The sequence below is a fragment of the Anser brachyrhynchus genome (genome assembly GCF_964034855.1).
Source record: "Anser brachyrhynchus genome assembly, chromosome: W".
Classification (NCBI taxonomy): Eukaryota; Metazoa; Chordata; class Aves; order Anseriformes; family Anatidae; genus Anser; species Anser brachyrhynchus.
In genome coordinates this window covers 20,926,020-20,941,720 of record NC_137704.1, presented here as the reverse complement: position 1 = coordinate 20,941,720, position 15,701 = coordinate 20,926,020, and the positions used below count along the sequence as shown (strand labels likewise).

The 15,701-nt window shown below is 35.1% G+C and overlaps 1 protein-coding gene across 10 annotated transcripts in view; it reads left to right on the top strand.

Moving 5' to 3' along the window:
• LOC308184725 (kinesin-like protein KIF2A) overlaps positions 1–15,701 on the top strand; it is a 374,830-nt gene that overhangs the window by 111,034 nt on the left and 248,095 nt on the right. For all 10 annotated transcript variants that reach the window (XR_013942889.1, XM_080572100.1, XM_080572099.1 and 7 more), the window contains 7 exons: positions 2,011–2,173; positions 6,090–6,180; positions 6,323–6,386; positions 6,779–6,870; positions 7,117–7,259; positions 8,126–8,330; positions 11,361–11,471. Coding sequence is in view for 9 of the 10 variants with exons in the window: in XM_080572100.1 (XP_080428226.1) it covers positions 2,011–2,173; positions 6,090–6,180; positions 6,323–6,386; positions 6,779–6,870; positions 7,117–7,259; positions 8,126–8,330; positions 11,361–11,471 (869 nt within the window). In the remaining variant the exon portion in view is untranslated. The remainder of the gene's footprint in view (positions 1–2,010; positions 2,174–6,089; positions 6,181–6,322; positions 6,387–6,778; positions 6,871–7,116; positions 7,260–8,125; positions 8,331–11,360; positions 11,472–15,701) is intronic.

Sequence of the window (15,701 nt, the reverse complement as noted above, 5' to 3'; positions counted from 1 at the left end):
AGTGGGATTTGATTCTATGCAAGTTGCATACCTTGGGTATTAGTGGTTAGGAGCTATTAAGAAAATATTTCTGAGGAGTTTGTAGGAAGATGAGCGTCTGAGTAAAAATGGGGTTGGCACTAAAGTTATTTCGTATTTTTAAGAATAAGATATAATAAAAAGGTATTAATGAAATAATCTGTGCTGGGGAGGAACCATGAAGATAATCCAGTACCCCCAAGATACAATTTTCTGAAAACGTACTTTATTTCTGAGAATTCATAAGAAGCAGTATGCCACATTTTAAAATTGAAGAGTATGAACAAATCAAAGATATTAGTGTGTAACCCTCCGAAGGGGGGGGGGGGGGGGTTGTTTCTTTTATTATTGCAATAATAACATGTCAAAATATTACCTTTCCTTCTTCATGTTCTGTAATTTGAAATTCTGTAAGGTGTTCAAATCATTTAATAGAAATCAAGTGTAGAAATCAATTTCTGTCAGTCTCATGCACATGCAAAATTATCACCAAAGACTTCAGGTGTTCTCAGCACCAATCATTTTGTGGATTGATTTTGCAGGAAGTAGGGCTTCAGACTGATATTTTAAGATTTTATTTCAGTGGCATATATTTAGAATTGGGAAATGTATGGTGGGTTTCAGAAACACTATTCCAAATTTTCATCAGCAAGTAATACAGGTTGTTATAACAAATAGCTGGGAGCAGGTAAATGTCTTATTCCAAACAATTTTTTAAGAAATATCAGCTTTTGACTGCTTTAACTAAAAAGCTTTTTCTGTAAATAAGTTACTTTCATATATTCCTTTTCACCACTGTTCTTTATTTCTTCTCTGTGATTATTGCAGAATAATTACATTTTATTTTATTGCAGTGCAGTTGAAATTTTGATTATATTATGACTTGAATGCATACTGGTGTTGGTGTGTAACGTCATACAGTGGTAACCACTGTACTGTTTGATCAGTGTGTTAACTGATGAAAAGATTTCTATCTGACTGTGTAAAGGTACATCTAATTCTTGAACTGCATGGCTTAAGAAATTTTGCATATAAATTCAAGTAGGACATTAGTGATCTTGATTGTGATTAATTGATTGTGATTAATTGATTAGTGATCTTGATCACATTAGTGATCTTGATTGTATACACAAAAGATCTTTATTTGTGTGCATATCATGGATCGCTGGGTTCTCTGTATTCTGCTGACTCATATCTCCTACAACAATTAGCCATAAATTGTAGTGCTGTGTAGTAATTATAACCTGGGAACTCTCAACTGAAATTGCTTCTAGATGGCTTTTGTTCTTTCCCCATGATAGGAAGCATCATTAGCATTTTCAGCTTTTTCTGCTTACAAGATAATTTTTAGAAAGGATTTTACTGTAGAAAAATTCTATATTAAAGACTTGCACATTAGATTCCAGAAGGAATATACAAATGGAAATCTCTATGTGGAATGAAAGCAGTATTTTCCTTTTTCGAAACTGTGAAAGTATTATTATAACTTTAGGATTTAAGGAAAATAAAAAGATAAAATTTTAAAATAAAGAAAATTCTTCTAAGGATGTTAATTTCTTTGTTTTTTAACTTGGACAGTCCAAGCGGTAGTAGACTGCAGTGTCCAGTTTCTCCAATAGAGAAGTTATTTATAATAACTCACAGGATATGGCAGTAATCTATAAAAGAGTTTATAAGCCCCAGGAAAAGAAATCCATGGAAAGTGTAATTATAGAATACATAACAAGCTAAAATAAATGATCTTTGGTTTTCTAATCAGCTTTGTAACATCTCTCTTTAATTTCTAGCGGTTGGTAGAATAGGATGATTAGACTTCCAAAATGAAATCTGTTACTTAGTAGATTATTAACTAGGTATCAGAAGCCTAAGTTCATTGCACTGTTGTTACTTGGAGGAGCTGTGTTATCTGAGATGTTATAGGAGTGTAAACAATGAAAAAAAAATAAAAAGATGTGTTTCTAGATAAATATATATATTTCACTTATTTTATAGAAACTTTAACGAAAGACCTTGATGTAATAACAATTCCTAGTAAAGATGTTGTGATGGTACATGAGCCAAAACAAAAGGTGGATTTAACAAGGTACCTAGAAAACCAAACTTTTCGTTTTGATTATGCCTTTGATGACACGGCTCCTAATGAAATGGTTTACAGGTATGTGTATATGCTTTTTTTTTTTGGCAAATCTTTTTTCTCATTTATCTCCCATGTCAGTAACTGTGGGCTTCCCTTGGTCGTAGACTTGACCCTTATTTTCTGTTTTCAGATATATACATTGCTACCTCCATTTTTTTGCCTGTATACTTATATTTTAACTGTGTTTATCCTGAATTTTTAATCTGCAATGTCATCTCCACCTCTGTTGAACTCAGTGCTGCTCTCGGTTCTTCTCTAAGCACTGCCATGCCAGACTTGTGTATTGCCTGCCTTCTCAGACAGTGAATATTTGGAAAACTATATTGCCACTCCATCTGCCACAGCATTATTTTCTTATTGATTAGTATGTACGCAGCACACGGGGCATGCTTTTGGTCTTCAGGAAACTTGGATATCCAAATAGCTTGCAGTTTGGATATAAAATAATTAACAGATGGAAATAAATCAAAAAAGGTTGGAGAAAAGTACCAAAAAAAAAGAGCAATATTTTTTCATATTGCTAAGATTCCTTTGTTTGTTGCAAGAAATCTAGCTCATGTAACATGGACCTACATGGGAGCTAATTTATCTTGCTCAAAGTGCTGTAGCTTTCTGATTTAAAAAACAACATCAACAAAGACACACAGCCCCAAGATACTTGGATCTCCTTTTTTTCCTTTATTCTTATGTTTTATTTCCATGGTTAACAAAGAATAATGCACACAGCACTTTGAAAAACTTGTTTAGAAGTAACTGTTTGTCTTGTACCAGTCACTGAATGGATTAGATAAAATAGCAGGCAAGGTTAGACAGCATGATAGGTCATAATTTTGGAATGCAGTGTAAATACAGTGAAACTTTTTGCAAGGAATGTTGATATTAGAAAGGAATTTGATGAAGATAACTTTCCTTATGCTTGGAAAATGCTTCCCATAACCTTAAGGAGTAGTGACAGAAATATTTTAATTCTTGTTTTTAATCCAAAAGCTAGGAAGTGAAAGTTGGCATCGTATCTTGATTGATGCTGGATGCTAACATGCGGTTGGTAGATAAGAGAAAATGCAAAGTAAAAGATTTGTTAAAAGGCCTTGAAAATGAAAATTTGTGTCTTACGCTTGATATAATTAGGAGAGCAAAAGGCAAATCAGTTTAGTCACAGAATCGCAGAATGGCCGAGGTGGAAAGGGACCTCTGAAGATCATCTAGTCCAACTCCCCTGCTGAGCAGGATCACCTAGAGCACATTGTGCAGGATAGCATCCAGGCGGGTTTTGAATATCTCCAGAGAAGGAGACTCCACAACCTCTCTGGGCAATCTGTTCCAGTGCTCTGTCACCCTCCCGGTAAAGAAATGCCTTCTCTTATTCAGCTGGAACCTTCTGTGCTTCAGTTTGTGCCCAGTGCCTCTCGTCCTGTCACTGGGCACAACTGAAAAGAAACCGGCTCCATCCTCTTGACACTCTCCCCTCAGATATTTATATACATTAATGAGGTCTCCCCTCGGTCTTCTCTTTTCCAGGCTAAACAGGCCCGGTTCTCTCAGCCTGTCCTCATACGACAGGTGCTCCAGTCCTCTAATTATCTTTGTAGCCCTCCTCTGGACTCGCTCCAGTAGTTCTATGTCCCTCTTGTTCTGGGGAGCCCAGGACTTGACACAGCACTCCAGGTGTGGCCTCACCAGGGCTGAGTAGAGGGGGAGGATCACCTCCCTTGACCTGCTGGCAACACTCTTCTGAATGCAGCCCAGGATACCGTTGGCCTTCTTGGCCACAAGGGCACATTGCCAACTCATGGTCAGCCTGATGTCCACCAGGAGTCCCAGGTCTCTCTCTGCAGAGCTGCTCTCCAGCAGTCTGTTAGTTTAAGAGACTTTCATTAGTGTAAACTGCAGCAAAGCTATGCCCTTGGAGATTTCTCTCTAATGTTTGTCTATTGTCATCTTTTCTTTCTTGGTACAGAAGAGCTGTGGGAGAGCCATCTAGCTGGTAATGTGTGCCTCTTGCAATAGATTTCCTCCTGATTAACAACCAGTTCTTTAATCTCCATCCTTCCTGTTATTCCTCATTTATCTTTGTGAGCACATCATTTAATCGTGAAAGGTATTTTTGGCATATGACATTATCATATTTTTGTATACATTTTCTTCTGGATGATTTTTATTAGTTACATAATAAATTAATGGTAACACAAGAAAATATTAAAAGATGATTGTATTCATGCTGAAATAGTAAGTCTCTGGCCTATGTAGTAATACAGGCTTTTTTTTCCTCCCTCAGATGGCACAATATTGATTATTTGAAAGATAGCTTGTTTCAAGTTCTCCTTTAATAACATAATTGAGAGCAAGAATACATATCATATTGGACTCTCACAGTGGGGAAAAAAATCAATTTTTCTTCAGTAAGCTAAAATTACTTGCTATATTTCTATACTGAAATACATTTTTCAGTTTGTCTTGGAGAAATCTGCTACTCTTTTTTTTAGTATTTTTATTTTGCCTAAGCTGTATTTTAAGTATTTTTGAGTCCTTGAACCACAAATCTGTTACAGGTTTTCTTTAATATTTAAAAAAAAATCATGCTAGTTTGCGTGGGTATGCATTTTGAATATTTAAAGGAGAAAAAGAGTTTATATTTTTGAAAGATCAAGATTGCAAACTGTGGTTGTAGTAGAAGGAAATTTGGACTGTTTGTGGCTTGGTACCATTTGGAGTTGTATAATGCTTTATGAAAAATTGTCTGGATAATATCTTTTAAAATAAGGCAAAATACAATCATAAGTTCCTTTTTTATAAATCACAGTAAATCATTTCAAACTCAGTGAAACAGAGATAATGGAGTATGCTTATTAGGTGGATAGGTTTCTTGAAATTTATATTTCAAATATAAAATGAACAAACAGAAATATGGGAATATCATCTTGAGGACAAAAGTATATGCTTGGAGGAAATTAAAAAAAAAAAAAAAAGATTATTCTGTTACATTTTGAATAACCCTTGGCTGCTGAATGGGTTGGTTTTTACCCGTATTGTTTTTGTAAGTTTTGGGTTTGTTGCAAAGTGGAATGAAAGGAGCTTGTAACATCTCAGTGTTTCTATAAGCAATCATTCCTTTTTCTGTCATTAAACATACTTTATGAGTAAACACCTGGAGTAAGTTTAGAAAGAGAGACTGTTGCAAAGACTCTTACCATCATTATTTAATAGAGGTAACACTCCATTAGGTTACCCTTTGCTTTTTGAGATTTTCATGAAGTAACGTTGATAAGCAGCTAGAAGTAGGAGCAATAACTCTATGTGTTTTTTTAAAGTAGAAGTTAATGCTTTAAAATAGAAAAATGATACTTTGGGAAAATATTTTTGACATGTCAAATAATACCTCAGGGATCACTAGCTTTTTCTGTTCTGATGAGCTTGGTTATATGTTTTCCTGATCCTTTTCTTAGTGTATGTATGTTCTCAAGATATTAAGAAATGCAATGTTGTTTTGGCCACCTATCTTAGAAAATTAATCTTAAAAACTGTTTTGAAAAGGAAAAAAAGAAAAAAAAACAAAGTAGTATTGGCAAAACTTAACTATCTATTCTACTGACCTACTTCTGTATCTTCTAATGCTATGTCCTTTAGGTTCTTTAGGGAACTGCAGACTCCATGTAGTAAGCTGTGCTGTGTTGCATTATTAAAACAAGTTTTTTGTTTGTTTGTTTTTGTTGTTGTTGTAAAATAAATGGGAGACACCTTGTAGCTTTTGTTTAACTGTTTAGGATATTTTAATGCCTTAGAGCTGTGTTAGCCTCTTTGGTTCAGGAATTAATTTGGAGATGTTCTTTGACCTCTCAAAGTACAGAACCAGTTTTGTTACTTGTGGCCACTACCACATGGACACTATACATTTTAAAGTATTTCACCTTTTGCGTACTGTGTTTTTGCATTTAAGGTTTACAGCTCGGCCATTAGTGGAGACCATATTTGAAAGGGGAATGGCCACTTGTTTTGCATATGGGCAAACAGGAAGTGGAAAAACCCATGTAAGTATTTCTTCTACACGTCAGCAATGCACTTAATTAAATTTTAAAAAGTAACAAATATGTAAGCTACAGTTTTGTGATTTTTATTGTGTATTTTTTGTGTTTTTTCTGTTTTTGTGTGTGTGTTTTTTTTTTGTTTTAGACTATGGGTGGTGACTTTTCAGGAAAGAACCAAGATTGTTCAAAAGGAATATATGCACTTGCAGGTGAGACTTTATTGGTCTGTTGGCTTTTTACAAATTAATTGAGGTCAATAAATTTTCGACTCCCTATTGTACGGACATAAGGGTCTACATATTTTGCATTACAGTGGAGCTTTAGTAACATAAAAAGTAGTTCCTAGATGTGTAGTCTTTACATGGTAAAGTAAATGTATATATAGATTAATTTAAAAATGTAATAAAACTGATGATTGAGTTTATCATTTGGGGTCTTCTTCATCTTCCAACGGCAGTTTAAACTTCAGTGTTTTAGACTTGTTTGACTGACCATATCTGTTATACTTGCAAATTATGAGAGATGCTGTATAATGGATTATTAATATATTAACAGGTTTATGCTAACTAGATTTCTTTTTATTTTGGAAATATATTCACAGCTCGAGATGTCTTTTTAATGCTAAAGAAGCCAAACTATAAGAAGTTAGAACTTCAAGTATATGCAACATTTTTTGAGATCTATAGTGGTAAGGTAAGTACCAGATCTTTTTCTGAGGAAGTGCTTTTTCACAAACAAGATTGTGACCTTGTTACATAGATTTTTTTCCTTTTTTGTACCAAAAGCTTTATTTCAAATAATTCTTTACACTTCCCTTCCAATCATATTTTTGCATGGGATGCTTTGCATATTTTGATATGGAATTTGAAACAAGTATCTTTTAAAACTCCTCTTTAACTGTTCTGTTTCCTCCCCGCCCCCCCCCCCCCCCCCCCCAAGGTTTTTGACTTGTTGAACAGGAAGACAAAATTAAGAGTGTTAGAAGATGGTAAACAGCAAGTCCAGGTGGTGGGATTACAGGAACGGGAAGTCAAATGTGTTGAAGATGTTCTTAAGCTTATTGAAATAGGCAACAGCTGCAGGTATCTCCCATAGCTTCTACAAGCTTTTCATTGTAAATTAAAGAATCATAACATCTCCTGATTTTTTTTGTCTCTTCATATCTATGGCTTTTTAATATGCAGTGTGCTTTCTTGATGGTGTTGGCTGCAAATAATAAATCTGCCTGCCTTTTGAATTAAGAGTTTCTCTATCTCCTAGAGAGAAATAAGAACTGATTTTTCTATAGGATATGAACTGCATGCATTTATGTAACCAGTTTACTGGCTTAAATTCACATTGTTTATAATCTGGAATAATACCAGATTTTTTTTGGTTCTAAAAAGGCCTTAATACATAGTAACAGAGGTTAAGCATGAAACTTTTTTTTATTTTTCAGCTTCATTGTTTTTAAAATTAGCCTTTTGCATAGACTGCTGCCTCATCAGACAAAAATGCAATCAGCATTTTATGTGTAAGCTCTCTGATGATCTGAAATCTTTGAAAATCTCGTTATTCTTGTTTTTAATGTCTAGATGAGACCCTGAGCAACCTGATCTAGTGGGTGGCGTCCCTGCCTATGGCAGGGGGGTTGGAACTAGATGATCTATGAGGTCCCTTCCAACCCAAGCCATTCTATGATTCTATGATTCTATGATTAATAGGAAGGTAAAATATTATAAATCTTCCATTTATGCTTGAAGAGATGGAAACAGGTATAACTGTACTATGTACATCAGATTATTAGAGTTATATCTCAAGTGTCCATCAATATGTTAGACACAGTCAACATATGTAAGAAGATACAGGACACTGCTCTAAAAAAAATAGTGTTCTGAGGGTAGTGTGTTTAGCATGTATGGTCCTTCAGATCTTCATATGTCCTCCCCTTCTCTCCTTTTGTTCAAAGGACATCTGGTCAGACATCTGCAAATGCACACTCATCTCGAAGCCATGCAGTGTTTCAGATTATTCTCCGAAGGAAAGGGAAATTGCATGGCAAATTTTCTCTGATTGATTTGGCTGGAAATGAAAGAGGAGCAGATACTTCCAGTGCAGACAGACAGACACGGCTGGAAGGTGCTGAAATTAACAAGAGCCTTTTAGCACTCAAGGTAACTGAAATGTTTCCATTGAGTTTGTGTAAGTGGAAGCCTTCTACATATAATAGCAATGACTATTAAAACGAGTGTTTCTGCAGGCTTTGCTTGTCTACATTGTCTACTGATGTGACAGGTAAAATAATGTATTGATTTTTCCTTTAAATGCCTACAGGAATATCTGGTAATTACCAAGTAGAAACATTGTGCTACCAACTTTCATGTAGTTTAAAAATAAAAATAAAAAAAAAAAAAATCCCAGTTCTTGAATTTGAAGACTTTTCTGATATACACCTAAATTGGAATGAGAGTTAACTTACTTTGGTACTCAAGGTCTGAAATACTAACTGGAAATATTCTTACTGATCTCAGTGTGTGTACATGTGTTTATTTATATATGTCTATATATTTATAAAATATATATAAAAAAACCTTTATGACATATTTCTTTACTGCTGTTAATTAATTCACTGAAAACAATACAACAGCAATATATCCAGAAAAGTAACAAATAGATTAAATTAACCCTTGAAAATTGGGATCCATTTTTGATAACTCTTCATAACAAATTGTCTGATACAGTTGCTTTATAGATTTTCATACATTAATCCAGAAAACATCAAGGGAGCTAAGAAATATTATGTAAATATTAAAATGTGGCGTTTTGTGTGTGTGTGTGTGTGTGTTTTATAATGCTCTGAAGGGGTTCAGTCTAAATAGTGAAAATGATTATTTGGTCTCAGTTGGGGAAACAGTAATTTTGTCCTAGAACTTATCTCTATTGTTGGTTAGCTTTGCTTAGGTTTACTACTCTCTGCACTAGCACTGTGCTTTTATATAAAGAATCTAAACCCAAAGTCTCTGTGCTTATTGTATTATCCCCAATATAAACTTGAGAGAAGACTTTTATCTGCCTCTAAGCAGATCTCACAGAACACCACAAAATTGTAATGTGTCATTACAAAATTGTATGGCATGTAGAAAAATTGGAAGCAGCAGTTCCAAAACTGTCCTATTTTGATTTCACATCAAAATAAATAATGCAAGCAACACTGTGTTGACTTTTATCACTTTTTTTCCAAGTGTATTTAATTTACTTGCTGATTTTGTGTTGGCTAGTGTCTTCAGTGCAATATTCATACACAGTTCTTTTTCATACAACTCATCTTTTTAATTATAGTGAGAAGTTCTGCTGCTGTACTGGTGGTTGTGATCTAAATTATATGGAGAAGGGGAAATAAAAATAAGTGGAGGTCTTGCAGAGGTCTAAACAGCAGTATGATAAGATATAACTGTTTAACAATATGATAATTTTCCATTTTTCATCTATCTCCAAAATCATTACACAGCTTTTTCCATTTAATTTCAACCTGAAAATAACTTCAAGGCTCTTGAATACAAACTGGTATGTTCGTAGTCTTTGGTGCTAATCCAAGACTTGCTACTCACATGTGGATGTCAGTCCTGTCTTAACCCACTCAGGTTTTTGGTACAAGAAGTTATTTATATGTCTCTACATGGAATTAGTGTTGTCATTTCATTACCTGGTTTACTGAGCTGTGATGAAAAGAAAAACTAGTTAAAAACTCTGTTAATTTAGAAGCTGGCAGTGTCCTCCTATAATCCTTTTACTATTAAGGAGACAATACAATTCTAATTTTTCCAAGAGTGAGCAAACTAAAAATCATTACAGTAAATTAAAATATCATAATGAAACTTGTTGGTTGCCATGCCTGTAATTCAATGTATATGTTTGTTACTGTTTTTAGTTTGTAATGTCACACATTAAAAATCTGTTGTACCTCTTCCTGTCTAATCTACTTTTCTCTTTATGTAAGTATAGTAGTAATGTACAAAAAAAATCAAAAATTTCAAGGAATGCACTGCCTTGCTCACCTATGTGTATTGAGTTCTTTTTAGCATTTGCATGTAATATTCACATTCAACAAGCTTCAGTCTTTCTGTTTACCTGAGCTGTGTCCATTCTATAAAATTCAGCTGGTGAATTTTTAAATAATCACTTTAGTTAAAGCCAATTTGCCATTGTGTTTGTTCTGTTCTGTATCATGGCAGTTTTATTCTGAACCCTTTTTTAGTTCTGTTTTATGCTGTTTCACAGTTGCAATGTTTTCTCGGATTATCTTCCCACGTTTTCTGGCCTGGCTTTTGTAAGAACCTGTTTCTAGGAATTTTCAAAAGCTTAAATTTAAACTTTCTTATGTAAGAAGCAATTTATTAGCAGATGTTTGAACTCTGAGTGGGCAGAAGTGATGTTAAGGTTATAATGATGGTGGATAGTACTCTTATACTGCTGCTACAGTTGCTGCTATAACTTCTATAGTAATTTCATAATATTTCTGCACAGTATTTCTCACTGGAAGTCTCTAACCAGTTGTAAATATTAGTTTAGGCTCATACTCTTCTTATGAGTGAAAGAGGAGACATTAACCCTGTTTTTTCACATGAGAAATATTTTAAAACAGGAAATTGCTTACGTTTTCAAGTGTCTACTTGACGACATCAATGTAGAGCTATACTTGCTATGTTTGTGACCTGTGGAAGCTTTCAGAAAGTTTGGGCATTGGTGTTTTCATCTGAGCTGTAAAGAAAATTAGTGGTAGAGCCAGAATCAAAGCTATTGCTTTTAAGTGATAGAGTTAACTAACATGTCACCATCCACATTTCTTCTGTTGGTGGATGATATAGATCATTCAGGCTTCTGCAGCTGATAGAAATAGTTGTTAGTCTGAAGATATAAACACTGAATTTGTTGTTGGATACAGTAGATGTAAATATTTTGGATGAGATTGAAAAAGTTTTTAGGCGCCTAAATTCTTTTACATTCCTACCTCTCTACTGAACTTAATGAGAGGTAAAAGGCTTAACACTTCTTGAATCCAAGCTTTAATGTTAAATTAAACATTAACGTTGTTAGAGGACAGCAACATAAATAAAGCATGTATTATCTGATTTTTGAATTGCATTTGTATTATACATTTTTCTCTAACATGGGGTGAATAAATATCAACCTCTTTGTTCTTTCAGGAGTGCATTAGAGCCTTAGGCCGAAATAAACCTCATACACCATTCAGAGCAAGTAAGCTTACTCAGGTGTTAAGAGATTCGTTCATAGGAGAAAACTCCCGTACCTGTATGGTAAGTTTGTTTAGTTAACTGTATGTTTTAACAATTACAAAGAAAAAAGAATCTAGGAATACAGGATATTATGTTAAGAACTGCTCACTCACTGCTGGCAATCTGTTAAGCTTAAAATAAGAAAGAAGGAGAGAAAAAAACCACACACTATATTTGGAGGGAGTCTTTCAGAAGAAGTGTCTCAAATAATTTTCTCCCTCCTCTACTTTTTTTTGGCCTTTCTTATTGTTCTTCTTTTCTAGTTAGGCACCTAGATAGAAACACTTCTAGACTAGTGTCGTTGGGTTTTTATTGTTTGTTAGTTTTAATGTCTTAATTGTATGAGAGTACTGTTTGTTGAATTGTAATTTTGCAAAAGATGGTGTAAACTGCAAATATACTGATGAGTTACGGTCTTTAAATGACAAAGGCAAATTTAGAGTTGGTATCAAAGGCATCAGAATATGCTTTAGGCTGTTGAGGGGACCATAGCTGAGATAGGTGGGATGAATAGTTGTGTATTGTATAAGTGTGCATTTGCATTGGTCTGAAAAGCGGAATTCTTCTGTCAGGTAGAAAGATAAAAGCATTGATTTCCAGTGTTTTTACTTGTGCATCCATAACATTCTACCCTTATGGAAATGCAAACTATCTATGGTGAATGCTGTTAGGCTTGTTTGTATTACTTTTCGCAGACTCCTTGGAATTAGTCTACAGGCCACAGAAATCTGCAGACTCACAGCATGAAAACCATGGTGTTAGGGCAGACTAGTCTTCTCTCTAGCTGTTATGGTTCTAGTTTGAAAATTGTGGTAAAATAGCATTTTTTTAATTAATCTTTTATTCTCCTTCAGTTTTCTAATGCAAATACGGGATTGTTTTCTTTCCACTGAAACATGACTTCATAAATTCAGGATCAGAAAGCTAAACTGTGCATCTCTAGCTAATGTATCCACACTACTGAAGAAAATTTGGAAAGTAAACCTTGTGGGAACTACTCTCCGTACATAGAAGGATTAATATTTGTGAATGTTTCATGAAGATCTTACCATCACCCTTAACATTCCTTAAAGTGCTAACAAGATGTCTCCGTTTTGAAAATCTGAAGCTTTTTTATTTATTACTTTTCTCATAGAGTTGTAATAATGTTTTTCCTGTTTAAATGCATAAGAATGCCATCAAGAATAACCCATGATCTATGGGTGTTTAATTCCTGATAAAGTTCATATTCCTTATTTTATATTCAATATAGTTCTGAATTAAGGAAAAGAATCCCCTCTGAAAGTGAGTGGAAATATGACTGAATTATTTTTCTTGTTTATACAACTACAGTCACATTACAATTAAGAAAATGAACCTACAGTACATCTTTACAATTCTTTGAATTGAGCTCTCACATTTGCAGCACCTGTTCCTGCAATAGCTAGATAGATGCAGAAGAAAGCTGCCTGTCTAGAGATCTGCCAGGTTTCTGAACATTATATATTGAATTGAGGGAAGTGTAGGAGATACTTTAGCCTAGAATTACCTCCAGTCCTTTTCAGTTCCCTGGAAAGAGGAGAGATTTGCACTGCAGTGGCCAAGTGGTGGAAAGAGTAGATAATGGTCAGCAACTTCACCCATCTTCTGGGTCTTCCTTTGCCTCTTGTATCCAGACAATTTATTCAGCCTTCCACTCTGGTATTTACAGCTGGCTCTTTGGCAGGGTGTGCCTGATTTGTAAGCACATTCATATTTAGGTTTTATTTTGTACACTGGCAAAATTTTACTCACAAAATGTACAGGGAAAGAAATGGCAAGTCATTATTGTTTATAATAGCTAAAGTTGAACAATCTTTTATTAAATTAAAAGAGTACTTATTTTGAGGGTGCAGTGACTGCTTTTTTGCAGCTGAGATATAATATTAGCTGTGGTGCTTAGAACTTCTAAAATGATTGCAAAATAGTTTAAAAATAAATTGTTTAATTTCAGGTTTCTACAGTTGACTGTAGGGATCACTGATATGTTCTCTAGAATAGGGTCTACTTTATATGAAGTAAATGAAAGCATAGAAGAACTTCTTAGGTATAGCAGTGTTTCAACTATTACAAGGTAACACATAGATAATGGTATTATTTACTCCAAAATATTTTAGCCTGTTACAGGCAAAATAAATTAAAGAGATTGCAACATAGAAATATTATGCCGATTTTGCTTATCAGTGAGGCATTTATCGTAAAGAAATTCCTTAATGAGACAAAGATTTGATCCAATATTCTAATGTGCAAATAGATTAAGACATTTGCAAATATGCTGGTATTTTTCAGTGTGGAAAGCATATAAAAAGATGCAGTAAAAACTTGTGATTTTAACTTATTAAGAGATTCTTGAAATGTGCTGGTATAAAATATTTGGCCTTTTTCATTTGCTTTCTGACATACTTTCTGACGTACTAAGTGGGATGTTCGAAAAAAACTTCTTTGGTAATTCCTACACTTAATTCTTATTCACCTTTGACTTTCATAGTTTAGACTTCTGTTCCAATTTTACAAGTTACATGTTCAGGGATGGAGCATTCTCCCCTGTATATAAGGTTAAAATACGATTCAGAAACTTAATTTTTGAAGATAACTTCCACATGGACAGTTATGACTGGGATCTGCTTCATTCTAAACAAATACAGAGACGTACAATCAACATAAATTGTTTGATTTGAACATTATTAGTCATCGCAATTGCGCTGAAGTTCTTCTCCTCAAATAGTTCCAAAGATTATTTGAAGTTGGTTTTGAAGAGTTACATATTAGCATAATGTATCATCATCTGAAATTTGCAAGGTAGCTACATAGAATAGTCCTTTTAAACCAGTTCTGCATCCTTAAGATGCTGCATCCTTGACCTGCTGCAATCATTAGTGAAGTTCCAGACTGCCCAGTCCTCCAGGTTGGGAGTAGGAACTTGGAGACTTGAATGTCCCAAATGGGATGTTGATCCCACTGTAACGGCTTATAAGCAATACTGATAGGGAGAACGGTGATGGCTAGTCTTAAAGATATTCCTTTCCGTAGTGCAACCTTTTCCATTACTCAATTGGAATTACGAATGAGGAAGTGAGCTACGGAGAGGTCAGTCATAGAATCATAGAATGGTATGGGCTTCAAAGATCATATAATTTTGTTGTGGTTTAACCCAGCAGGCAGCTAAGCACCACACAACCAGTCACTCACCCCCCCCCTGCACCCCAGTGGGATGGCAGAGAGAATCAGGGGGAAAAAAAGTAAAAGATTGTGGGCTGTGATAAAGACAGTTTAACAGGACAGAAAAGGAAGAGATAATAATGATGATGATGATGATGATGATAATAATAATAATAATAATATGTACAAAGCAAGTGATGCGCAATGCAATTGCTCACCACCCGCTGACCGATGCCCAGCTCAGCCCCAAGCAGCAGTCCCCACCCCCTGCGGCCAGCCACCTCATATTAATTGTTCAGCATGACATCACATGGTACAGAACATCCCTTTGGCCAGTTTGGGTCAGCTGTCCTGGTTCTGTCCCCTCCCAGCACCTGGGGCGCCCCCCAGTCTGCACTGGCAGGGCAGTATGAGAAACTGGAAAGTCCTTGGCTTGGTGTAAGCACTGCTCTGCAACAGTTAAAACATCAGTGTGTTATCAACATGATTCTCACCCTAAATCCAAAAAACAGCACCACACCAACTACTATGAGCAAAATTAACTCTATCCTAGCTGAAACCAGGACAATATCCACCCCTTATTTCATACCATTTATGTCATGCTCCGGTCCAACACTTTCCAATACATTCCAATTAATCACCACTTTTTGTATATATTTATATAGGTGTATATATATATATATATATATATATAATGTCCACTAAGTTTGTTTAGTCTGTGACTGACTTTGGGCTCCCATTTGCCACAGCAGTCTTTCAGGACAGAAGAGATGGTGTGTAATGTTGGATCAACTGGACGTCCTCTACAGGTCCTTTGACCTTAATTTGTTTTATGGCAAAACCAGCCTTCAGAAGGATTTGGAATATTTTCTTCCTTTCTCAAAAGCTTCTTCTCCTGTGTCACCCCACACGATCATATCATCAATGTACTGCAGGTGTTCAGGAGCTCCTTGGCTCTCCGGTTGATGAATTAGCTTATGGATGGGAATCAGGGAGTCTCGGTTGGTGTGATATTGCCGCCGGTGCACAGTTGTGGTAGCGATTGGCACCTGCTGTTCTTCGACCCTCAGCAAC